Below are 24,294 nucleotides of genomic sequence, written 5' to 3'. Positions count from 1 at the left end.
AAAATTGTCTAAAGGATAGACACTATAAATTGAGCATTGGACTTTATAACGAGGATTCCAGCTAACGCATTTACATTTCAAACTCAAAAAGAAACCTATACGACAATTGTCTACTTTCATTGTAGACTGCAGAATACATACGTGACACATTGAACTAGTGATCGAAATGTCGACTGAGATCGTAAATCGACTAGAATTACATTTCCATTCATGCGGATTTGTTGGTTGAACACGCCGACCTATGGTTTAAATTTTGATTCCATTTGCACTGAAAATTTTCTGAACTTTTCTCAAATAGGTTGAAAAATCATTTTTTCTTTGTTTAAGCCATATCCAAATTTTAATTTATATTTTTGGCCCTGCTTTTGCTTTGAAGGCAGTCGAGATTTACTACGTTCCAGTGGGTCAATGATTAAATTACCATGGACTCTCTTCTTCATTATTGGGACCGCAACATGCTCGTTTAACCAAGTTGATGAATCCTATGCGTGTATAAGAGAGTTTTGTTTTCTTACACAAATGAATGTTGATAACTGCACTAAAAACCATGACTTTATGTCGGTTAGTTTCAAATTAAGCTTAAAAGAGTTACATAAAGAACTAAGTTTCAGAGCGATCCGGCTTTACAGCAAATTGCATTTAAAGAAGGAAAACAATGTTTTATTTATGGAATTAGTTCAGACTATACAAAATATACATGCACAAGAACGATAATTGATCATATCACACTCAATTATGACATCTATATGGAGAGCATAGTAGCAACACCAACAAGTGAAACAAGTTGCAAGGATCCATATTACGCATTTGAATCTTGCCGATGTAGGCAAAGCTATGACATAACTGAAAATTTGGTTAACAAATATAAATGGGCAGACAAGAAAATGTCAATTTATAAGCAGGAGGAGGTGATGAATCAATGCAAAGATTTCAAGGTAAAAGTCGCTTCAAAATTTTAATTAAATATAGGTTTAGTTTTTCGCTGCTTGCGATATTTAAATTTTCTGCAAATAACCGCCCAACTTCCCAAATTTCCAGAAGTGTGCTAACGAATGCTTCTCACAGTATCCAGATATAGCAAGGATTTCTGCCGGATGTGACATTGTGGAATTAAAGTACTCGCCATTCATGAGTTGCCTGACAAAGTTACGCAATCGCGAGTTCAAGCTGCCGCACTACAATTGCACGGATTCCAATTTTCGAAGCAGAGATATAGAAGTACTTATCAATATGTTCACAGAGGATATGTACTGTACCAAGTGGATTATGAGGAAACATTGTGATGAAAGTGCGGTAATAGATTTCCGAAAATATGCATCATTTCTTGCAAGCAATCTTAAAGGAACTCTTGTACTCTTCTCCGGCTATAATGCACTATGATTCGGAAATCTGTTCTTTGCCAATGAATTGTATCAAATAAAGTGAAGTAAACTTCGTCATGTTCAAAAACTTTTAAAGCTGAATTTGTGAATGTTGTGAAACATAATTTTAAGTTTTGTATTCAAACATCCAATGGAAGCATAAAATGCAAAAAGTTTTATAGGTCCAATTAGAATTCATAGGCATTTCTTAAATTTTTGCAATATTAGTCAAGTTTTTTGTGAAAAATCTTGCGCATTATCGGTATCGGAAAATTGGGAATCGGGAAAAATTAAAATCAAAAAGTTTATTTTATTCAACTCGCAAGATTATTAATATCTTCTGAAATCACATTTCTTGGCGAATGGATTGATGACTTTCTGAAAATAAACGTTTTTTTTTTCGTTTTTTTTTGATAAAGCAGTTTATATTCAATCACCTCGCGGAACGATCTCCATTCTTTTTTCCCGCATGTTTTCACAATGTCCTTCTTCATACAATCTTTCCGTTTGAAAATTTTCTCACAAATTTCGTCGTTCATGTCAGGAATTCCAATCGACATCGGTTCCCAGTTTTTGAAACACTTTGAACCGTTGTCATTTAATTTTTCGTTGCACTCAGCAAAATCAACGTGGACGTACGCAACGAATTCACAATAGTTTTCAACTGATTTGAGCATATATTCCTTATTTTTGTCGCATCGGATATTGGAGAAACACGTGTGAAGAGAATTACAAGCACTCACAAAATTCTTCATATTACTTTGGTTAGCCATATCGTGCTCTTGAACTTTTTCTTGAATGTTGATGAGACGCTAAACGTGAAATTCGTGAAGAGTTTTAGAAAAAATCTCACCGAAAGACATTTAGCTGCTTGAAATCCATCTTCAACAGTACATCGGAAGTATCTTGATCCAGCAGTTGCTACGCTTGCACCATGAGCTACCCCTAAAAGCACAGACCCAATGAGGGCAACATTGAAAAGATTTATCATTTTCTGAAACACAAATCTTATTAATAAATGAAAACGAGAAAAACCTAAGACTGAAAAGTCCCAATGTGATGTCTTATTTATAAGCGTCGCAAAAGATGCAATTGAATCTGGCGGCAACTGTTGCAGTTTCTCGAGAAACTAAAAAAAATGTACGTGAATGTTATTCGGGAATTTTTTTTTTGGATATTTAATGAGATCTGATCTTTGCAACATTCCTCTGCATGACTCATTCTGTTAATATGTTGTGTTGTAACTTTCGACCCCGATAAATCTCGAGATTGCGGAAAAACGAAAGAAACAGAACCTGTGAGATATCTTTTAAGAAAAGAGTCAAATAAGTTTTTTTAAATTTAATGTTTCATAACGTTTTGAACAAGTTTCCAATATATGCTGAAATTGTAAAAAAATCCAATTGATTTGTAGTTAGAAATTCTCAAAAAATTAAACATTTCTTCGGAATTTTCTCACACATTTTTCTGGCAGTTCAAAATATTCAAATGTAATATTTTCAGTCAATGGATGAACAAATTTGGTTACATTTTATCCATCCATTGTCCAAGGAACACTTTCGATTCAAGTGGATTTTGTTACGCACAGCGAGAAGTTTATTTGATTCTTTGATATTTAGAGTGACTCACTGGGTATTGTAGTAAATAATAGAAATAGTGGGATTAACTGTGTGTTGGTTTGATTCTTTGATGTACTATATAAGCATGGTAATGTCTAATGGGGAAACATGTTTAATAATTTTTACATGTTTAATAATCGGTTTGATAATTTTTCACATTAATTTTTTCTTTTTGCAGTCTAAAAAATAACTATATCCTTTTCAGAGTTTCCAGTACTCTAATTTTCACAATGAATTTGTTTCGTGAGTTTTTGATTGTTCTCCTCTTCAATATGGCAACACCTTATTCCTGGCATAACCAAGACTCGTATTACTGTATCCGATCATTTTGCACTGTTGCACTGGGAGATACACGTGACTGTCAGAAGAACATTTCATTTCTTTCGGTTTGATTGCAAACTTCATTTTTGCTAAATCTCTGTGGTTTTAGAGCGATCCGAAAACCCAACAAAAAGCATTTACAACCGGGAAGACATGTTTTTTCGACACAATAAAGTCGATTTGTGACAAACCGATTATTGAAAACATTTCGAAAAATTATGACAAGTATCTTGAAACTATCACTAAAAAACCAGAAAATGTCTCCGATTGTTTTGATCCTCATTATCTTTTCGCACAGTGTAGATGGAGACAATCTGGAAGAGATGCTTATCTTCTGCTTAAGAATTATAAAAACTCTACCAAGAAGTTCGAAGCAAAAGATGTGGCAAACATAAGCAAAGTGTGCCAAGGTTTTAAGGTGAGATAAATTTGAGACCAAACATTAAACCCTTAACCAGTACCTGTTCCAGAATTCTACTTACAGTTGTTCACCTCACGATTCGAGCACGCGGATGGTAGAAGATGAGTGTGATGTCATCGACTTAAAACAGACACCGTTTATTGCTTGCTTGTCAAAGATACGTGCAAACAAAGAAGCTCTGCCAAAATACAAATGTGTGAATTTTGATTTTCAAACCAAAAAAGTGTCTACATTAATGCAAATGTTTACAACCAAAAAATGGTGTAACAAATGGATTATGAAGAAGCATTGTGGTAAATCTTCTGTAGCCGATTTTAAGAAGCATGCAGCATTGTTTGTGAAAACTCTTAATAGCACATTGAGTTATTTTACTGGTTATAACCCTATTTAATCATAAAATAAAGTTGTGCATTGTTTGCTAATTTGAAAATCACCTGAAACTCTGTCCCAACTTTTTCTTATTTTCAATGTTTGAAAACTTTCAAACTCGATATATTTGTAAAAAATTCAAATCAGATTAGAATTTTTTCAAGGGAATACTAATTCATGAGTGTGATATTTTATATTTTTTGAATAATATTGAACTTAAGTTTGAACAAACTTTTGTATTGAAATTTTAAGGCTTGCAAAACTTTTTTGAGGTATTGAAACAAACTGCAGAGAATCATTCGTTATTTGATCATAGTTGTAGTTGAAAACGTAAACAACTGGATTAAAGATTTTTGTGTCAAATAGATTTTTCCTCAATCACGTACACACAACAAAATACTATTCCATCTCGTAAATAAAACACAGTACCCGTAAAGTTCAGTTCTAGTTTAAGATATTTATTACCAGCTTCCCGTGTTTAAAGCTTTAAAGTATCTTATGCATTTTCCAATACTTATTCCGATTATAATTTCCGAGAAATAATTTTAACTATAGCTAAAACCGCAAGAAAGAATGTATGCGGCCCGCAGAATTACTAATGATTCCTCATTGTGGTCACCACTTACTTGTTACAAAAAATTCAATTCAACCCACAAGATTCTGTATCCTGTTATTATATCAAGCTGGCTAGAATAAGTGATGCGCGGTAATCGAAAATATTCAGCAATACAATTTAAGAAACAATCCTACATTTTTAGATTGCTGAAATTTTTTAAAGGGGGAGTAGAGTTTGTGGGGAAATATATGTTTCTGACTCTAATTTTGCCCCTGATGCCGAATATCGATGTGAAAAAATTCAAAAAAATTTCCCTGATTTTATATTAATTTTTAAAATCCGAAAATTCATTGGATGCCACTATGTGAGTTTTCAAACGCTGAATTTTCCCGCCAGAGACGCCCCGCCTACGAAACCGTGCCGCAAGTGTGGGTTTACGAGGTGAATATTTTCCTTCTATTTTTATTTGATTTTATACCGATTTTCGTCGATTTTTCTCATTTTTTCGCCGTTTTATATTGAAATTTTTGTTATTTCTCTTAAATTATGCCTTTCTATTGATGAAATACACAAAATTTCATGAAAAATTCCATTTTCAGCACAAATTCGACGGGAAACGAGGAAAATCGCGGAGACACGACGATTTTTTGGAAAGTGAGTACTTCTTATAGAAAATATTATTTAAAAAACAATTGAAAAGTAAGAATCGCTAAATAATTAAGCCTAAAACATCCTAAAAATCATCAGTATGTCGATTTATTCGGCAAATATCTTACTATCGTAATAAATTTAATTAAACTTCCTATTTTAATCCTAGTGCTTATCAATAGTCTATTTACAAATCTCAATAACGAAAGTTCTCCACATTAATACAAACATTTAACATTTCAGTTATCCGGAACACGTTGATTCGTCACGCTCCCGAGGACAATCTTCGATTTTTGTAGTTTTTTTTCCCAAAAATGTTTTTTTTGTAAAGTTTATTGAATATAAACAGTCTTATAATAAATTTACTTGTTTTGTCTAAAAAAACAAAAGCATTACACACGAATAAGTAATAGATTTATTGTCCACGGTTGCCTCCACCTTGTTTCCCGTCGAATTTGTGCTGAAAATGGAGTTTTCATGAAATTTTGTGTATTTCATCAATAGAAAGGCATAATTTAAGAGAAATAACAAACATTTCAATATAAAACAGCGAAAAAATGAGAAAAATCGACGAAAATCGGTATAAAATCAAATAAAAATAGAAGGAAAATATTCACCTCGTAAACCCACACTTGCGGCACGGTTTCGTAGGCGGGGCGTCTCTGGCGGGAAAATTCGGCGTTTGAAAACTCACATAGTGGCATCCAATGAATTTTCGGATTTTAAAAATTAATATAAAATCAGGGAAATTTTTTTGAATTTTTTCACATCGATATTCGGCATCAGGGGCAAAATTAGAGTCAGAAACATATATTTCCCCACAAACTCTACTCCCCCTTTAACTTCAAGAAATACTGAGTTTTCAAAAACGGAATCTAACACATTATTTCTTTCTTTCATTGCCAGCACTAATTAAAAAAAACGTGTTTTCACCTGTCTTATACTGGCTTCTCAGAATTTGAATGTTATTGTTATTTAACCAATCAAAAATTTTATTACAAATTTAGCGGTAAATTTTGTCATAGATCAAGATAACATACTTTTTGAGTAGTAACTTTGAATCCACGTGTTCTCTGCTGGCTACGTGGCTGTTGTTTTGAAACGAATCCTTTCAAAGCGTCACGATAAGGCTTATGAACAAAAAGCATCATCAATGTTGAAACAACTCCATGCAACGAACCGATTATCACAAAGAAATTTGTGACTTTTTGATTGTAATATAGAGATAAAACTGATATAAATGCACATGTCAGTGAAATGATTAGCATGACTAATGGAACACCCATTTGGATAATTAGTGCGAAGAAAAGCATTTTCTGAACTTGAAACGTTTTGAGAGCATTTTTGTTGCTGCATGAAATGCCAAAAAATACAAATTACAAATGTTAAAACTTCGATACAAACGATTAAAACAAAAATGAAACTTGTGGAAACGTGGAAAGTTGTGTGAACAGCCGCCACAAAAGTGTTTTCATAGAAATAGTCGGGAAGACAGGGAATTTTCTGAAATACTACAATTACTTCGATCTTCCTCGGGTATAATGCGCTGCGAGACCATCGAAGCAGAGCCCAATACTTCTTTCCAGTAAATTTACAAAGTATGAAAAATCGGCTTTCAAAAATTGCAGTCACGGAGACATGAACATCTAAAAGAGATATATTCTTTGTTGGTTTTACGCTCAAAAATGTATTACTTGCGAGAAACATTACCACCATCAACGCTTGAAATGAAGTCGGAACACCTACTACGGACAAAATTCCACGTGGGAATACTGCCAAACAAGGCAGCAAAAGAACTGGCTCCATAAGTAAGCCAACTGAATAATCATATAACATTATCCACCCATGTAAGTTTAACAAATACCATTTCACTGTATTCATATATGCTGGAGTTTTTCGTAAAATGATATAAAGTGCAATCAAGTGAATTGGAGTTGATATTAATGATGTAACATGAAGGGAAAAATCAGGAGAATCCAGGTAGCTTGTGGGTTGAATGCAAACCATTTGAGAGCTACTTTTAAGAAAAAAAGGAAGAAAACTCGCTGAATTATTATAAGAAAATGTGTTTTCAAAATAAGCATATTTTGTTACCAGCTGCTCTGACTAATAATGATTTTGTGTGATTTTTCAATTAAGCAATGACATTTTAAATTGAATTAATTATCGAACAGAGTTTCTGTACACTTAGTTGACAATAACTTTGAAAGCAATGCTCCAAGTTTTTGGTTCTCTGAGTTTAAAAAACATTGTTTCATGCTTTGAGGTTTTTTTTGACAAAGTTGACCTAAAAATATTTTCTGTAGTAATTTTTCAAAAAAAAAATTTTTAATTGAATACTAAAGAGGGCTAAACCACAGCATTCAGATTACAGAAAAATTTGAAACTTTTCGGTTCAAAGGATTATCGCCGAGACTAGAAACAGAACGGTATGGTCACTGAATGGTTATTTTTTTACAATAAATTTCATTTGGTATTCATGCCTGTCTCTATTATATGTTTTATGTCATATTTATTGATTTTTCCACCAATAAACTGTGGCTTACTATCTTGCACAACTGCAGAAATCTATAAACTTGTGACCAACTGTTCTCCTCTGGAGAAAACACTATCCAATTATAGAAACTTAAACTCGCCTAAAACAGACGATATAATGATGAGAAAAAAACTATGCCTAAATTTAACGGTGCAAATCTGAACGGGAATATTCTTTAATTTTAAAGGTTTCAGAATTGCTATAGCTCTATAAAATGTCGAGAATCAATTGACAAACTGAATGAAAATCAGATTAATTGCAACAGAGATCAATACATTTTGGGCGATGTTCCATCGTGCATTAAATGGTTTTTCGATCAAATTTACGTAGTTGATTATTACGATTGTCTCCGTGAGCCTGGTTTCTTATCGGTACGTTTTTATTTTTAAATTGTGTGGCAGTAGTTAAAAGGAAATATACATACCTAACTATAAGATAATCCTTAAAGCTGGAATTGCCCCTACCTAATATGAGCTCGTAAACAAAAATTGCTGTAAAAGCAGAAATTGTGCAAACTGCAAGAGCAAAATTCATCACAGATTCTTTCAAGTCATGACAAGCCACCCAAGAACTCTCTGCCCCCTACCTAATTTGAGCTCGGAAACTAGAATTGCTCTAAAAAATAATTGTTCTAATAGCTTACGATTGATAAGGGTACGAGGTTGAAAAGACTGCTAGTCCTCCTACTTCACAAAACTTGATGAAATTTTCAGTATAACCTTACTGCTAGACGAGAAGCGTTCCTCACTGGTGAGCAATGCGTTTTGAATGTTTTCAATCGAAGCCAAGTGTTTGAATGTGATCGAGAATCTGCTCAGTTTATAACAGAAAATTATCAGCAAGTGGTTGACTATCTAACGATAGAATTCACAGATAAAACATGTACAGATGTTCACTCTCACTATCAGAAACTTCAGTGTGAAATGATAAAAGAAGCTTGGGAAACGGAAAATAAGCTCTTGAATTTGAGTAATACAAATAAAATAGGCAAAAGTACCAGTGTCAAAAATTTTGGAAGTGACCTTGCGGTACGTTTTTATTGCAAGTTTTAAACAATATGTGGATACTTCCAGGAATGCATGACTCACTCTTGCCACTATAATGAAAATCAAATCAAACACCTGAAACTTGAAACTTTGAAGTTTGAAATTTATAATAGCAGCTACTCGACATGTCTTTTAAATATTAAAAACGCGGAAGACTCAAAGTTTCTCAACGAAAATCATACATGTCTGGAAGGCAGTGAACTAGTGGATAGACTTGAATGCAGGCAACTGTTAATTGACAGAATATGTGGAGATGTGAAAAACAATGGAACAAAAGATATTTTCGAATTTCTGAATGCCATTAATAATAATACTTCTGCAAAGCTTGAATAAATCTTTCACAATTAATTTCAGAACGAAAACTATGAATACGTTTTATTGACTTCATTCCGTATTTCGTGATTTGAAATGCAAAATTGCTAATTTTTAAATAAAATTTATTCTGATGATTATAATTAAAAACAAATTACATGAAAAATAGTGAGAAACGGAATCAAGAAAAGTGAAAATATAATAATTTCAATGTGATCTCGTAGATTTGCATTCCTGAACAATTATGATTTTTTTACGTTCAGCACCATGTCTTTCAAATATAGAAATAACTGTTTCTCGATACTGAGTAGACATAAGAAGGCATATGAAGAAATGTGATGACGAATTCATAACTGGTAGTATTTCAGCAAAAACTGGTATCATTACAGACAGTGTTCTGAAATTTATCTCATTGCATGACATTTTCTTAAATGCAGAGCCTCTTAAAAAAATTTAAAAAACCTCAATGGAACATTGCCATACGAAAATCCATTTACAACATGTGAAAATCCATTTGGGACTTCCAGAAAAAAGAAAGAAATCGTCACGAATATGACCAATTTTGTCGTACTGTCCTTTTTATCACAAGCCGATTTCCCGCGGTTTTTGCGCCGTTTTGCTGCTTTTCTCAGTTCAATAATCAATAAAATCGTCAAAATTGGATCGATCAGCGAAGGGAGCGCCTTGATGAAGCCATAAACAGAGACAAGCTTGCTTTGAATTGCGGCAAACTCATTTGGCACAAGAACTCCGTATCGAGTCTCGGGAAGAGGGATTTCATTTCCATCACAACTTGAAAATTATAAGGTTTTTTAAACTTTTTTTATTTTTGTGAAATCAACATTGGTATCTTCTTAAGTTAAAAACTGTTATTCAATTTGAAATAAACAATGTTTTATCACCCAGAAAAAGAAAATAGAAAAAATAGAAGCCGACCGGTTTTAGAATTACTGCGATTTCGCATCAAAATTTCTTTCAGTTATCGGCCATCTTTGAGGTATTCAAAAAATACTAACTTACTCATAATCCCAATCATAAGGCCGTATTATTCTCCTCGCTTGAACCATCCAAGTAGTAAGAGACGTGAACACCAGCACAACCATAATTGTCACAACTGCACTAACTGGCCGAGACAGCTTCTGAATTCTCCCATTCATGGGAAACATGATAGCTAATGTTCTATAAAAAGCCAAAAACACTGCCATCCACGAAGCGCCACGTTGTGTTATGTCGAGTACAGTAGTTCCATGTAAATATAAGATTGCATCTATGAACGTATGAGTCATGTAGCATTCTTCACCAACTTTGGTTTCTCTTATCCAAAATGGAGAAAAAATGAGAAAAGTGTTGATCTGGGTTAGAAGATCACAGGCGCAAATTCCACACATCAAACAATAAATTGAATTGGACCTCATATGTTTTCTTGTGAGAATCGAAAAATGTATGAGATTTATGCCAAAACCGAAAAATTGAAGTATGCATATCACGTAGTTGAATACGTAATATGCTTCTCTATACCAATCCGGTGGGGATATGTAGCTGATCATTATTTGATGGGTAGTTGTCTCCATATTTATCATTGAGAAAATGTTGAGTTTCCTACTTTTATAGGTTTTTGGTAGACACTTGGTGTCTTAGAAGAAATTACAGTTGTTATAGTGGCCTATGATTTCTTTTAATCTTAAATTAATTTTTTCAGACAAAGAACATATTGCCATTGCTTGAATTTTTCCGTAGCATTTATCCCGCATATAAATAAACTTTATTGGCTATCCCATTTTGCAGGGCAGTATTTTCTGTGAACCAAACGCCAAACACGTCTTTTATAATGTGTTTATTTTTCTAATAGTAAATAAAAACTAGTCCCACATTGTGTTATTATTAAATGAATTTACTTGGTGCATTATTTGTCAGGGAGCAAACAATATTTAGAAAATCTGTGTTTTGCTTCAATTAGCCCGAAAATGAAAACCATAATTAAATGTTGGAAAGACAAGAAATGAAAAAAAATTTAAATTTTGAAGAGGACTGGAACCGAAACTGATTGAAGCAACGGCGTGTCAATTTTACATCGATTGTGAGTTTGTATCAAACTCACCGATAGAAATATCATCCTGTGCACCTATGGTAACCTATCACTTTTGGAAAACTTTATTAACACACATGAAAAACAGGCAAATACTCATTGACTCCAAAATCATTGCCTTCCTGTTCTCATTGCCTACTTGTTGCTCGTTGACTACTTTTTCTCATTGCCTACTCTTTTTCATTGCCTACCCTTTGCTCATTGTCTACTCGTTTTCTTCATCAGTCAAGAGGCACGTACAAGGACCGTATTCCAAGAATACATCAAAGGTACATCTACTCAATTTGTTCATTCATTCAAAGGGTATACATATTTACAATCTTTCAATCTGTACACAACATTTCGGGCAACAATTAGTAGTAGCTGAGTCATGTTTTAATTTATATTAATTTTGATAAGACACGCAAAGGCTGGGCAACATTCATTATCCATCAACATTAATAGCAACAATAACAACAAAAAACAACATTTAAAAATTTGAAAAAAGTGGCAAAGAACGTAAAATCAATAACAATGAAATTTGGCAAAAGAAATTCATTGGGAGTCGGAGTCAATCACTCGTTTTCTGCTTTTGAGCATATAGGAACATGATGCCGTAGTATCAGACATGTCAGACAAGGATGCACTGGAGTTGATGGTGGCATTCGTTCTAAAAATGAAATAACCTCCAAAACTCTCTGAACTGAGTATTTTCAAACTGGCGTATCTCAAAAAATACACATCTGGAAAACAAATGTCCAACTAACAAAATGATCAGAAATATTTGTTATTTCTAATTCAATTGTTTTTATTTCAATACACCAACTTTTTGTAGAGTTACACGGAGTCAAAGCCATTTTAGCAAAATTCACAAAAAATTTTAAGAAGTCTTTTGTTGTACCCTTTATAACTCAACTTTCATTAAATTTCAAAAGATAAATTTTGTTGAATAGTGAGTAAAAAATATTTTTCCGCATTTTACCAGTTTCAAGTTTTCGGATATTTTCATGTTCCGCCAAGTTACAAACTGTTTTTCGCAGAAATCCAATTTCGCTTTTAAAAATCTTCATATTCAACGTATCGGCTTGAAATTTTGAAAAATGATCACTTTTTTGATGTCTCTACAATGTCCTAAAAAATCTTTCAAAAAACACTGTCCATCTCCAAAATCGTCATTTGCTCCGAAAAATGAAATCGGACTTTTGCTTCTCGAGAAAGCGACAAAATTTATCTTCTGAAATTCAATGAAAGTTGAGTTCTAAACGGTACAACAAAAGACTTCTTAAAATTTTTTGTGAATTTTGCTAAAATGGCTTTGACTCCGTGTAACTCTACAAAAAGTTGGTGTATTGAAATAAAAACAATTGAATTAGAAAGAACAAATATTTCTGATCATTTTGTTAGTTGGACATATGTTTTCCAGATGTGTATTTTTTGAGATACGCCAGTTTGAAAATACTCAGTTCAGAGAGTTTTGGAGGTTATTTCATTTTTAGAACGAATGCCACCATCAACTCCAGTGCATCCTTGTTTGACATGTCTGATACTACGGCATCATGTTCCTATATGCTCAAAAGCAGAAAACGAGTGATTGACTCCGACTCCCAATGAATTTCTTATGCCAAATATCATGGTTATTGATTTTACGTTCTTTGCCACTTTTTTTCAAAATTTTAATTGTTGTTTTTTGTTGCTATTGTTGCTATTAATGTTGATGGATAATGAATGTTGCCCAGCCTTTGCGTGTCCTATCAAAATTAATGTAAATTAAAACATGACTCAGCTACTACTAATTGTTGCCCGAAATGTTGTGTACAGATTGAAAGATTGTAAATATGTATACCCTTTGAATGAATGAACAAATTGAGTAGATGTACCTTTGATGTATTCTTGGAATACGGTCCTTGTATGTGCCTCTTGACTGATGAAGAAAACGAGTAGACAATGAGCAAAGGGTAGGCAATGAGAAAGAGTAGGCAATGAGAAAAAGTAGTCAACGAGCAACAAGTAGGCAATGAGAACAGGAAGGCAATGAGCACAGGTAGTCAATGAGAAAGAGGTAGTCAATGAGCAAGGGTAGGCAATGAGAACAGGTAGTCAATGATTTTGGAGTCAATGAGTATTTGCCTGAAAAACACCAAGATAGAGGTGTGGTCTATTATTGATTTGTCCAATAATTTAATTTTGATTGGCTCAAATGGATTTTACAAGGTTGAAAAAACTCAACATTTGAATTGAAGACGAATCGATAATTGGTTTCGCCTCAATCTGGTCTTCATTTGAGCTGTTCAATTAAACAATTTCTTTCCATTTTTTAGTATGGTTTACATGAATTGTGTTTGCCTTGACAACCAATTTGAAAATTTGAAAAAACCGAACTGTTGTTGCCCATAGTCTTACTTTTGCGATCGAGAAAGTGCAAAATTGCATTCGAAATCAAAAAAAGTTCTCTTAATCAAAATTATAAAGTAAATGTTGAAAATTTCTTTGTTTTAAATTTTTTCTTAAACGAGTTATTTACCATTAGTATTAAATGATAATTTCCGAATTTGTCAACTATTTTACAGCGAGATCAATCTAAACCGAAATACGTACGAGCACTGCCTTCAAATTCAAACTTTAGAATTCAAACTTTACAGAATTATTACACCCTCAGATTACTCAGATTATTAATGTGTGTCACATTACTTTTTGCCAGACATAAAACAACGTTTGATCATCAACTGTATACATATTATTCAATGTCCAACATAACCATTTTTCAATTTCCGGAGCCCCTTCATGTTTTTCATTACACCTTCCCACCTCTTCTTCTATTCTTCATTTTCATATACAACTGTTCCCCGAACCATGTTCAATACCACTTGGACCAACTTCAAGTTCGCATATATCATTGTTATTTACGGTTTCCTATTCATCATCGGATTCTTTTTCAACTTGATTTTCTTGATTATAATTTTGAAAAACAAAAACTTGAAGTCCATGTTTTATCGTCTGATTTTGGTTTCCATAGTTTTTCAACTTTTTCAGTTTTCTGGAATACCTCTAATATTAATTTCCATCATTGTTCCTTTCCGACAAGGTACCTGAACTTTTGAATAATCTGTCTGTGAAAATTTTCTAATTTCGCTTAACTTGCCTGCATGCCAGAAACACATATAAGTTTTGTACAGACAAACACAAAAGCGGGGCCGGGTACCCAAAATTTGGCGGTTGGTTTATTTTCAAAATAATCTAGAAATGTACTCAAAAACCGAGAAGTTATTGCAATTATAGAAAAAAACATATTAGAAATTGAGACAGATTGATTGTGAGTTCAAAATAATTTTTTTTCCAGACATTTGCATGTACCTGTCTATCCCGCGTTCTTTTGGAGCTGTCGCATTTACAATTATGCCGCTTATTTTGACAATCGACAGAATAATTGCCACGTGTACACCTATTCAATACAAGAATTTGAAACATTGTGAAGTGTATTATATTGGATTTCTACTCGTCTTTCCAGTTATCTACGCTCTTTGGATTCTTGGCTTTGCTATCCTACAACAAGATACTGAAAAGTAGAACTTGCGCTGTAATCTTAAAACTGAAAAATAGTTTTCCAGCTCTTCAAACATTTGTGTTCTTTCAAACTGTTTTGGCGACGCGTACTACTTGTACAAAGTTTCAACGTTCTCATTTGCAATTATCTTATTCCCACTGCAATATTTCGTGAATTATCGGATGAAGGCTATGGAATACGGTGAGTTTATAGGATTGTAGTATAGGAATAGTATAGGACTGTTTAATGCGCAAAAACTCTTCGGGCAAACAGAAATACTTGTAATGTGATTTTTTAAAGATTCCACAAACATTTCAATTGTGCAAGCATTAATCAAAATCACTGTAATGTACTACTTTGGTGCGTTTCTGTCGTATTCAGTGATGTTCATGGGTAACATTTACTTCAAAAGCACGTTGGAAAGCATTCAAATTGTAAAGCTAACAGCTGGAATTATCAGCTTTTCAACTCAAAGCTTCACCCTCCCTTTATTTTGCTATACTGTGTAAGTTTTTTTGATTACAAGGAGTTGATTTTTTAATTTGTAAAACTACAGACGAGACTTTCGAAAAGCGTTTTCAAGATTTTTTGCATCAAGTCAACAAGTTGGACCAGTAATTGCAACAAGTACATTTTCATAAGCAGACAACTATTCAGGCGAACAAAGTTTAACTAAAATTGACAAAAGTCTGACGTGCACTTTTTTTTTAATTGCATATGCTTTCAATAAACGATTTAAGAAAAAATGATCAATTCATAATTCAATTCAAGAAACTATAACTGTCTAATAATATAACTAATATAACTGTCTAACAGGAAACCCGTTGATATAATCTATTTCTTCGTCACTTTTATCCGTGTAATTACGAGATCCACCGAAAATAATATCCGACCAAATTTGAAGTATTGAAGCGCAATATCTACAAGAATTCGAACTTTATTGCTAAATTCTGAAAAAAAAATTCACCGCTTTCTAGCTGCACCAGGTTTCATGAATTTACTAATTTTGACAGGATGCATTGCAACCATATTCTTGTGATAAACTGTATCCCATTTCTCACGGTTTGTCCAAAGATAACTGGTTCGAGCATAGAGAGATCTGAACTTTAATTGCATATAAATACAATCAGCTTACAATTGATTTACGTTGAATGATCCACGGATCGCAAAAACCTATTCACTGCGATTTCCAAGAAGAATTGGTTTTCATAGAATAACCGCATAAGACTGGCATAGTACTCGCTTTGTAATGTGGGAATATAGTAACTGAAATTTGAATTATTACTGTGATATATGTTAACCAGGGGCGTGCGGCAAGTTTGCCGAATTTGTCGAATTTGCCGAATTGGCATTTTGAGATTTGCCGCACATCCCTGATGTGAACAATGTGTCACTTGTTTTTTCTAATGTGCACAAAAATCATGTGTAACTTTACCCTACCGAAAAGTAAGATGCAATCATAACTCACAAATCTGAGATACTTTTTCCAATCGGATTCAGCATTTGTGTTTCTGCGTTATCTGTCAAGTTGAAGAAAGCGTAATTTTGCAATCCTTTGTCAAATTTGTTCCATGCATCTTGAAATTTTGTATTGTTAGTGATTTTGATAGTTTTCAAAATGTTGATAGCTGCTTTTTTTCCTGCAACAATACAAGGAGAAACCTAAAAGAAAGTTCCAATATTTTCAAATCACCATAATCTCCGCTCCACCAAACGTTTGAAATGTTGTAGATTCCATTCAAATGGAAAACTCTCGAGTAATCAATTCTTTGCCAGATATTGAATATTGCATCGTCTGCCATCATGAAATATCCTTCCACATTGCTAAGTCGCATTTCTTTAACCAAAGTGACACAATGATATGCAAAATATCCTTTGTGGATTTCAGCAGGGTTAACATGAACGTAGTTGATTGGAAAAATAGTTGATGTAAAGTTATCAACGTTTGTAAAATTTTCCGGATACCAGGAACCGCAGAAAATTGTCGATGCAAAATATGGTTCGTAGAGTCTTTGAAATAAACCCATTCCATATTTCCATGGGTAATTGTTGACAACTATTAGGACCTGAAAATTGTGTTAAAAAAATTTATGTTGTTTGTTTTTAAAACTAAAACGGGTTAACAATGACAAACATACCGTGTTTAAGTTCTTTTTGAGAACATACGAGTTTTCGTGCTTCCTGGAAAGCTGCTCTGGAGAAGGGAACTGATTCGTTAAGTCTGAGAATACTGAATTAGAAAATCATACATTGAACACTTACTAGAATAATCAGTTTCGTTACACCAGTAAACGATATCTCCGAAATAATTTATTTTCCGAGTAGCCCGTTGAACATTCTGGAATGAATAGATAAAATATCACATGTTTCATACATTTTTGAGAGTTAATTTTCCCACCTCATCTAGGTCAGTTTTCTTTGTTTCTTTTAATTCAAAGTCTAGCTGCATTCTCCTGCAATTCACATCTCTAGAGGTTTCGTTTTTCGATGGAGTATAAGGATCCTCGTAATTTCCATCAAGTATGCGGGGGAATTCAAATCTATAAATAGTAGAAGAGTATATTTGAAAATACCGCTTTTACCATTTTTTGTGAAAAATGTATAATTGTTTCTTTTCTTTTACAAATCACCTCTTATATTAAAACTCACTTTTATAATAAAACTCACTATCAGATATGTAACTTTTAGTTGAAAATTTGTTTTACGTTTCTAGAATCTTCCATTTTCTTTTCAACTCACCCCACTCTCTTCAAATCGTTCAAAAACATTTCCGTCAACATAGCATCCTCTTTACCCCACAGTTTCACTTCAACTAGATCATTAGCCAACTGTTTCACACATCTCTCCAAATCGCTAGAGTTTTCAGGGGCACATTTCCAGTCATGAAGATATTCTATCATTTTTCCAGAATCTTCATAAACTTGTTTCTCGTCCTTGAAATCTTTCAAATAGTCATGCGCATTCCTGAATTGTACCGCGTTTGTTGGTACGAATGACACTGTTAATCCGGATAAATGCAAGATTTTCTGAGAAACAAAAGATCTCCAAATGTCAGTGGTTCTGGAATATCAAAAGTCAACCATGAAAATATTTTATAGTAAACCTGAATGACACCGTAGTCGGGAGGAACAAAGTATGAAATGCTGATTTGTGGAACAATGTATTCTGTGAGTTCCATGGAGAATATGTGCCAACGGACAAAGTTATGGGAGGAGCAAACTTATTGAATTTCAAGTTTAAACCAGATTTAGTGTCAGCGTGAAGCAGTCTGAAATTTCTATACATTTTCTTTATAACTGAAAGTTTTCCATACCTATAAATTGCGTCCACGTCCGGATCATGGCGCACTAAACCTTGTTGCACAGCTGCTCGTTTCATTTGATAACACAATACTTGTGAATCGTTCCCATTCGTGTGTTTCTAAACGTTTTTGAAATTTTTTCACTTTTTTGGAAATAATTGCTTTCAAGAAAACAAGTCATTTGGTTTTTTTGCAATATTAAAAAACAAATAAAAAAACACGCTGTGGAATTAATAATGCGAAGGTTCGTACAGGAATACATAAGTCTTCCTTTGTCTCTTAACTTTTTCCCACCTCAATATGTTCCAATGGAAACCCTCTTGGCCACATTTGATCCATTCCATAAAATCGGTAAGGATTGAAAAGTCGTTTTCTAGAAAACTGTTATGAAAGGCAATCACAATATTTGAAATTTCTTACAATATTCTTTCCTCACTTCTCATTTGAGGCCGATACCGAACTCCCGATATTGTGTCATCAAAGTCGAATTGCTTTAATCCTTGACCTGAAATCAAATGTTCCCATAGATCTTACATGCCATCATTAGCAGATATTTCATGGGACAAAAATTCTTGAAAAAATGTAAACTTAACATATGGTTTATTGTCATCATCCGTGTCATAAATCCATTCAGCTCCGTGAGAAATTGCATACAAATAGCCTATATTTTTTCGAGTGTATGATTTATAGGGGAGCAATGCAGATATGGAGAATGCTGTAAATATAAATTTGGCATTAAAAATTGAATTCAATGTTTAACTCACGCAACTGCTTCTGATATTCGACTGATAAGAAATGCACATTTTCCAATTTCCAATCCAATGGAGTTTTAGTATCTGCTACTACAACTAAGTTCCAGTCTGGAAATGAAGATAGTCTCTGAAAATGGTATCAGTTATTTGAAACCACTGAACCGGTTTACTTTAACATCTTCAGTTGGAGCACTGACACTTGTGACAACAATCCATTTATTTCCATTCTTTATTTCAACAACTGGTGATATTAGTTCTGTTCTTTTTACATTTGCAGATAGATCCGCTTTTCCCATTAGTGCAACATAGCAAAATGTCGTTGCGCAGGAAATAAACAGCAACGCCTTTATCGACCAATTCATCTGAAATTACTTTCGTGGAATAAACACTTGATACTTGTTTTAGAATCTATATAAAAGAAACAAAAGATAGAGTGAGATGAGACATTTGTCACAATAGACAAGTTCAGATGTCCGGCGATCGACTTGGCGTTTTTAAGAACATACAAAATGTTCATGGAAGTTACAACGTGGTGGTCTCTTTATATGACCAGCTAGCTGCTTTTGAACCCAGCTGCTTTGAGACCCCTATAACTCAATATGATGGATACCATTCTAATATTAAATTTCCCTGAGAAATTTAATGTGCTTGAATATTAATATTTAAAACATAATGAGACCATAATAATAAGTTTTCAAAAAAGGTTGAAATGTTTTTCTACGATATTTGGTCATATTGGTCTCATAGAAGTGAATTTCAACCATTTCTTCTTTCAAAGTTAGAAAAAATAAAGAGATAACCCTTTACAATGTGCAAACACTTAACACAACTCAGATAAACGCTTAGTCCTCTAATTAGATTTCAACCAAAAATTAGATTTCAACCAAATGGGGACATAATTAATAGGCTTCCTATTCTAATCCAATATGGATTTTCTAATCAAATATGGTTGAAATCCAATCCAATATAAAACAAATCTAATGAAATTGGTTTAAATCTAATCCAATACGGAACAAATCTAATCAAATATGGATTTCTAATCTAATATGGAACAAATCTAATGTAACATGGATTTTATAATAAAATATGGAGCAAATATAATCAAACATGAATTTCTAAACAAATATGAATTATGTCCCCATTATATTTGGTTGAAATCTAATTAGACGACTAAGCGTTTGTCTGAGAAGAGTTGACATCAAAATGCAAACAATTGGCCAAAACAGTCATGAGTCAGGCATCAAAAGCCCTAATAGTAAATAGTTTAATTCAATTAAAATATTAATTAAAGTAAAAGGATAAGATTTTTCTGCAACATTCGTGGTACATACATTTTGTAGGAAATAATTTTTCAGAATGCAATTTGTTGTCGATCAAAAAGTGTACTTTCTCCGTAGAATTTCATTATCACTTTTCTGGAGGAAAGTTATCAAGACACTATAAATGTTTATTTAGTTAACTCGTTGAATGAAACACAACTATAAAAATCGTTCAGTAAATCTAGGATGTTAATGAAAAGATATGAACCATTATTATAGATTCCACATTGATAAAAATCAGTTTATGCAAATCAAGACTATTTGGTTAACAGTAAATTTGCATGCAAATCATGCAAATCAAGACTATTTGGTTAACAGTAAATTTTTGAAATATTCATTTTTTAAAACAAAGTTATTTACAAGCGGTATAAAAGCGGTAAAACATTTTCCAGAAAGCCTGCAGTGTTTTGCAGTGCGTTCAGTGGTATTTTATATAAGTTAAACTAACAGTACACTTGGTGACTCTACAAGGATTTATTATAGACAACTAGTAACACTAATAGACAAGTAACGCAAGAACATAAAGTAAGAACATGAAGCGAGTAAAAAGTTAAGACTGATTCGATGAGCATCTCCTGTTGGGCGGTGTTGTACACGTGTCTTGTGGTCGTCGGTGTAGACGTGGAAAGGTCACCACGTGGCTGCTCGCGTCCGTCATCCTTTTGTGCATGCGGTAGTGGTTCACGTGTTTAATGGATTGACGTCCTTGTTCTTGGTTGCATGATGTAGTTCTCAGAGCAATGTGGATGTGGATTGTTCGTAGTAGTGATCTTCGCCAGTAGAGTTCAATTACAGTAATACTTATGCAATAATTATAGAATAATTATTAAGTCGTGAATAATGGAGATCCTGCTCCATGCTATTCGCGACATGCAGTTCTTCATTCTTAAAAGTGTGAATCGAATACAAACGATCCAAAAGTGTAAAATTTGGCCGTTATCTGTCGGGGGTCTAAAAATTTATATCATGTGGACTTTTCATGTATTTTTGGGAATCAAAAATGCCTGAATGATGTGTGTGAGTTGTAGAGCAGGTGTCACACATGTCCCGACATTTTTGGAGTCTGCCAGTTTTACGGCAAACACTCATTGACTACCTTCTCTTTGACTACCTTTTGCTCATTGACTACCTTAGATCATTGACTACCTTCAGTTGCTCATTGACTACCTTTATCTATTTTTTCAGAATTTTCAGTTTTTTTCGCTGAAAAATCAGAATTTTCAATAACATGTTACTTTTTGATGTCTAAGAAGGTCGTGCACTTTCTCATTTCCTGATATTCCGGAAAAAATAGAGATGAGATCTGATGTATAAATGCTCATTGACTACCTTCAAATGCTCTTTGACTACCTCTATCTAATAAAATTTTCCAAAATTTATTTTTTTGAAAACTGTTCAAAATTTGATCAGATATTGTAGAAAAGTGCAATTTTTGTCGTTTTTCTAGTTTGGATGTTCTGCACACTATTGCAGACGAAAACCTGAGGTATAGCAGAACCCCTAAGCTCAAAAAAACGCACTCACTTCGGATGCTGATATCTCCGTGGAAAAAAAATTTATGGCAAAGTGATTAACTACAAAGTTGTATATCTTAATCTAAAGTGCAACTTTGTAGTTGATTGTTTTTTCTCAAAAAATTTGTTGGATGAGATATGAACAGAAAAAGAAGAAGAAAATACAAGCATGAAGGTGCCAAACTTTACACAACTTTATCTCGACCAACAAATTTTTTGAGAAAAAACAATCAACTACAAAGTTGCACTTTAGATTAAGATATACAACTTTGTAGTTAATCACTTTGCCATAAATTTTTTTTCCACGGAGATATCAGCATCCGAAGTGAGTGCGTTTTTTTGAGCTTAGGGGTTCTACTATACCTCAGGTTTTCGTCTGCAATAGTGTGCAGAACATCCAAACTAGAAAAACGACAAAAATTGCACTTTTCTACAATATCTGATCAAATTTTGAAAAGTTTTCAAAAAAATAAATTTTGGAAAATTTTATTAGATAGAGGTAGTCAAAGAGCATTTGAAGGTAGTCAATGAGCATTTATACATCAGATCTCATCTCTATTTTTTCCGGAATATCAGGAAATGAGAAAGTGCACGACCTTCTTAGACATCAAAAAGTAACATGTTATTGAAAATTCTGATTTTTCAGCGAAATAAACTGAAAATTCTGAAAAATTAGATAAAGGTAGTCAATGAGCAATTGAAGGTAGTCAATGAGCCAAAAGGTAGTCAATGATCTGAGGTAGTCAATGAGCAAAGGTAGTCAATGAGCCGAAGGGTAGTCAATGAGCAAAAGGTAGTCAATGATCCGAAAGGTAGTCAATGAGCAAAGGCAGTCAATGAGCAAAAGGTAGTCAATGATCCGAAAGGTAGTCAATGAGCAAAGGTAGTCAAAGAAAAGATAGTCAATTAGTGTTTGCCCAGTTTTACTTACTACTAGATAGATCAAATTATAGATAAGTTCAGTGTCTAAATTTTTGAATTTTTTTTTGCTTAAGGGAAGGGAAATAATGTTATCAACCATAGTACAGCAGCTTTCCCACAACTCGTTGTAAAATTCTGGAAACATTTATTGGGAAGCTTGCCCGATTTGCCAAGTACACAAGTATTCAATAGATCAAAAATTAATCCATCAAAACTATTTAAAACCTGGTCCGATACGTTCACCACTCTTTTTTGTGTGAAATGCAACACTTTTCTCCTTTTATTATATTGTTACTTTTTGTTTCTGTCACTCCAGAAAGCAATGTTACTTTAAAAAACTGCACATTGCAAGACATTCAATCAGTTCAACAAAATTGTGAACCATTTGCAAATGAACTCAATTCATATAATGACGACTACGATGGAAAAATTCTACCAGATGATATTATTGGAAATATGACGGATTTGTGTAGCAGTGTAATTGTAATAATTGAATTTGTCCGATGGTTTTCCGATTTTAACTGTATATTTCCAGAAGTGTTATGGAGAGTATGAGTGCCAAGAATCTGCGAATTATAAAAAGAAATTTGAGCGGGAATGCGCCGAAATGAAAATTTCGAATGCCAGAGTTAAGGAGTGCATGCTAGAAATTTATGGCGCAATTTTCGAGGACACATACAACTGTACAAAGAACTTTGACTGGTTAGCAGTGAGTTTTTGAAAGTTTTGTTTAGATGGAACGAATTTAAATTCACAAACGATAAAACAATTTACGGCTATTTTCAATTTTGAAATTGTCAAATTTTCCAGCACACATGTTCCGACATCTTCCGAGTTTTCTAGCATTGCTGAAATGTCGGTCGTCGATAAATTATGGATGATTTTCTACCGAAATTACTTGCATTTTGGATTTTGAATTTGATAATTTTCAGAAAGATCCTGTAACCAAGCGAAATGCGTATCTTTCTGGAAAGGATTGTTTTATGGAAATTGTAACCAATGATTGTTCTAACAGTTCAGTTATGTATTTCTCTTCTCAATATGAACACTTTGTGGATCTAATCTCAATTAAACCTGATGGAGAACCTTGTGTTGGTCTGTACTATGAGCTAAACGAGCTTCGCTGCAATGAGCCAGTTTCTCAATTTTCTTTACAATTTGTTACTCTTTTTGCAAAACTTATGCCACCAATGGTGATGAATCAATCCGAAAGCGACGAAGCAAATGAATTTACGAATTTGCTGAAGCATGATGATTCAGACACCTCAAAGATTTGCATGTATGTACAGGTGCATTGTTTAAAACTTTTTGTAATCTAAACTCTAAAAACTTCTTCAGGACTGTCTGGTAGATTCCTGTACATTCTCCAAAAAGAAAGGGATCAGCGAATATTTAGACGTAGTCTGTGGCGAGTTGGAAAAAATGGACAATATAAATGAAAAATTTGTCGATTGCCTCGACTTTTTTCGAGACGATAATTCAACTTTAAGCAACTGTGTGAAAAATTACGAAACATCGAAAACTGTGGAAAATGCTCCAGTCGTATTGAAAAACTGCATTAAAAATGGAATCGAGGCTAAATGTGGAGCTGCTGCACTGGAGAATTTCGATAATAATTATGAATTTTATTTTACAAAAGGAATGTTGAAGAAACCTTGATCGTTATGAATCTTGGATGTAATTCCATTTTTT

General features: G+C 33.4%; 8 protein-coding genes and 1 pseudogene across 9 annotated transcripts; 5 read left to right on the top strand and 4 right to left on the bottom strand.

Annotated features, from left to right (window-relative positions):
- Nucleotides 1–217: 217 nt before the first annotated feature.
- Nucleotides 218–1,447, top strand: ZK105.12 (T20D4.11-like domain-containing protein). The gene is made up of 3 exons (NM_001307807.2): nt 218–561; nt 612–935; nt 1,039–1,447. The coding sequence occupies exons 1-3, from the start codon at nt 409–411 to the stop codon at nt 1,378–1,380; spliced, it is 819 nt and encodes a 272-aa protein (NP_001294736.1). The 5' UTR covers nt 218–408; the 3' UTR covers nt 1,381–1,447.
- Nucleotides 1,448–1,653: 206 nt separating this feature from the next.
- On the bottom strand, nt 1,654–2,361 carry ZK105.1 (T20D4.11-like domain-containing protein). The gene is made up of 3 exons (NM_072596.4): nt 2,215–2,361; nt 1,799–2,173; nt 1,654–1,739 (listed from the first exon to the last, which is right to left on the bottom strand). The coding sequence occupies exons 1-3, from the start codon at nt 2,350–2,352 to the stop codon at nt 1,692–1,694; spliced, it is 561 nt and encodes a 186-aa protein (NP_504997.1). The 5' UTR covers nt 2,353–2,361; the 3' UTR covers nt 1,654–1,691.
- An 818-nt stretch (nt 2,362–3,179) lies between these two features.
- On the top strand, nt 3,180–4,139 carry ZK105.13 (T20D4.11-like domain-containing protein). Its single transcript, NM_001307808.2, has 3 exons — nt 3,180–3,366; nt 3,411–3,719; nt 3,772–4,139. The coding sequence occupies exons 1-3, from the start codon at nt 3,211–3,213 to the stop codon at nt 4,111–4,113; spliced, it is 807 nt and encodes a 268-aa protein (NP_001294737.1). The 5' UTR covers nt 3,180–3,210; the 3' UTR covers nt 4,114–4,139.
- Nucleotides 4,140–6,314: 2,175 nt separating this feature from the next.
- Nucleotides 6,315–7,302, bottom strand: srh-188 (annotated as a pseudogene). Its single transcript is given in 3 exon segments — nt 6,315–6,629; nt 6,631–6,941; nt 6,990–7,302. Coding segments are annotated over 3 exon segments (939 nt in total).
- A 424-nt stretch (nt 7,303–7,726) lies between these two features.
- ZK105.11 (T20D4.11-like domain-containing protein) lies at nt 7,727–9,327 on the top strand (the record flags this gene model as incomplete). The annotated part of the gene is made up of 4 exons (NM_001269159.2): nt 7,727–7,981; nt 8,026–8,202; nt 8,545–8,859; nt 8,905–9,327. The coding sequence occupies 4 exons, from the start codon at nt 7,727–7,729 to the stop codon at nt 9,208–9,210; spliced, it is 1,053 nt and encodes a 350-aa protein (NP_001256088.1). The 3' UTR covers nt 9,211–9,327.
- Nucleotides 9,328–9,396: 69 nt separating this feature from the next.
- srw-3 (G-protein coupled receptors family 1 profile domain-containing protein) lies at nt 9,397–10,736 on the bottom strand (the record flags this gene model as incomplete). Its single annotated transcript, NM_072594.2, has 3 exons — nt 9,397–9,586; nt 9,652–9,981; nt 10,210–10,736. 3 exons carry the CDS (start codon nt 10,734–10,736, stop codon nt 9,397–9,399), a joined length of 1,047 nt encoding a protein of 348 aa, NP_504995.2.
- Nucleotides 10,737–12,715: 1,979 nt separating this feature from the next.
- On the top strand, nt 12,716–15,304 carry srsx-40 (G_PROTEIN_RECEP_F1_2 domain-containing protein; the record flags this gene model as incomplete). The annotated part of the gene is made up of 4 exons (NM_072593.4): nt 12,716–12,887; nt 14,592–14,814; nt 14,860–14,996; nt 15,096–15,304. The coding sequence occupies exons 2-4, from the start codon at nt 14,600–14,602 to the stop codon at nt 15,302–15,304; spliced, it is 561 nt and encodes a 186-aa protein (NP_504994.3). The 5' UTR covers nt 12,716–12,887; nt 14,592–14,599.
- A 233-nt stretch (nt 15,305–15,537) lies between these two features.
- On the bottom strand, nt 15,538–19,210 carry ZK105.3 (Glycosyltransferase; the record flags this gene model as incomplete). Its single annotated transcript, NM_001359782.2, has 16 exons — nt 15,538–15,715; nt 15,763–15,894; nt 15,942–16,061; nt 16,264–16,435; nt 16,489–16,861; nt 16,934–17,016; nt 17,058–17,133; nt 17,194–17,335; nt 17,535–17,855; nt 17,899–18,063; nt 18,109–18,215; nt 18,391–18,469; nt 18,517–18,602; nt 18,690–18,811; nt 18,861–18,975; nt 19,019–19,210. The coding sequence occupies 16 exons, from the start codon at nt 19,208–19,210 to the stop codon at nt 15,592–15,594; spliced, it is 2,409 nt and encodes an 802-aa protein (NP_001346707.1). The 3' UTR covers nt 15,538–15,591.
- A 3,647-nt stretch (nt 19,211–22,857) lies between these two features.
- Nucleotides 22,858–24,293, top strand: C12D5.10 (T20D4.11-like domain-containing protein). Its single transcript, NM_072591.4, has 4 exons — nt 22,858–23,085; nt 23,138–23,311; nt 23,535–23,891; nt 23,941–24,293. The coding sequence occupies exons 1-4, from the start codon at nt 22,864–22,866 to the stop codon at nt 24,259–24,261; spliced, it is 1,074 nt and encodes a 357-aa protein (NP_504992.2). The 5' UTR covers nt 22,858–22,863; the 3' UTR covers nt 24,262–24,293.
- The last annotated feature ends 1 nt before the right edge of the window (nt 24,294 follows it).

The sequence above is a fragment of the Caenorhabditis elegans genome, chromosome V (assembly GCF_000002985.6).
Source record: "Caenorhabditis elegans chromosome V".
Classification (NCBI taxonomy): domain Eukaryota; kingdom Metazoa; phylum Nematoda; class Chromadorea; order Rhabditida; family Rhabditidae; genus Caenorhabditis; species Caenorhabditis elegans.
Note: the sequence above shows the minus strand (reverse complement) of the source record. Positions and strands in the feature narration are given on the sequence as shown.

Excerpts from the sequence above, each read along its gene's own strand:
- ZK105.12 (NM_001307807.2), top strand. The coding sequence starts at position 409 with ATGATTAAATTACCATGGACTCTCTTCTTCATTATTGGGACCGCAACA. Across the intron at positions 562-611 it reads AAAACCATGACTTTATGTCG|AGCGATCCGGCTTTACAGCA; the intron begins GTTAGTTTCAAA and ends ACTAAGTTTCAG. Across the intron at positions 936-1,038 it reads ATCAATGCAAAGATTTCAAG|AAGTGTGCTAACGAATGCTT; the intron begins GTAAAAGTCGCT and ends CCAAATTTCCAG.
- ZK105.1 (NM_072596.4), bottom strand. The coding sequence starts at position 2,352 with ATGATAAATCTTTTCAATGTTGCCCTCATTGGGTCTGTGCTTTTAGGG. Across the intron at positions 2,174-2,214 it reads AAGCAGCTAAATGTCTTTCG|CGTCTCATCAACATTCAAGA; the intron begins GTGAGATTTTTT and ends TTTCACGTTTAG. Across the intron at positions 1,740-1,798 it reads AATGGAGATCGTTCCGCGAG|AAAGTCATCAATCCATTCGC; the intron begins GTGATTGAATAT and ends GTTTATTTTCAG.
- ZK105.13 (NM_001307808.2), top strand. The coding sequence starts at position 3,211 with ATGAATTTGTTTCGTGAGTTTTTGATTGTTCTCCTCTTCAATATGGCA. Across the intron at positions 3,367-3,410 it reads AGAACATTTCATTTCTTTCG|AGCGATCCGAAAACCCAACA; the intron begins GTTTGATTGCAA and ends CTGTGGTTTTAG. Across the intron at positions 3,720-3,771 it reads AAGTGTGCCAAGGTTTTAAG|AATTCTACTTACAGTTGTTC; the intron begins GTGAGATAAATT and ends TACCTGTTCCAG.
- C12D5.10 (NM_072591.4), top strand. The coding sequence starts at position 22,864 with ATGCAACACTTTTCTCCTTTTATTATATTGTTACTTTTTGTTTCTGTC. Across the intron at positions 23,312-23,534 it reads AGAACTTTGACTGGTTAGCA|AAAGATCCTGTAACCAAGCG; the intron begins GTGAGTTTTTGA and ends GATAATTTTCAG. Across the intron at positions 23,892-23,940 it reads AGATTTGCATGTATGTACAG|GACTGTCTGGTAGATTCCTG; the intron begins GTGCATTGTTTA and ends AAACTTCTTCAG.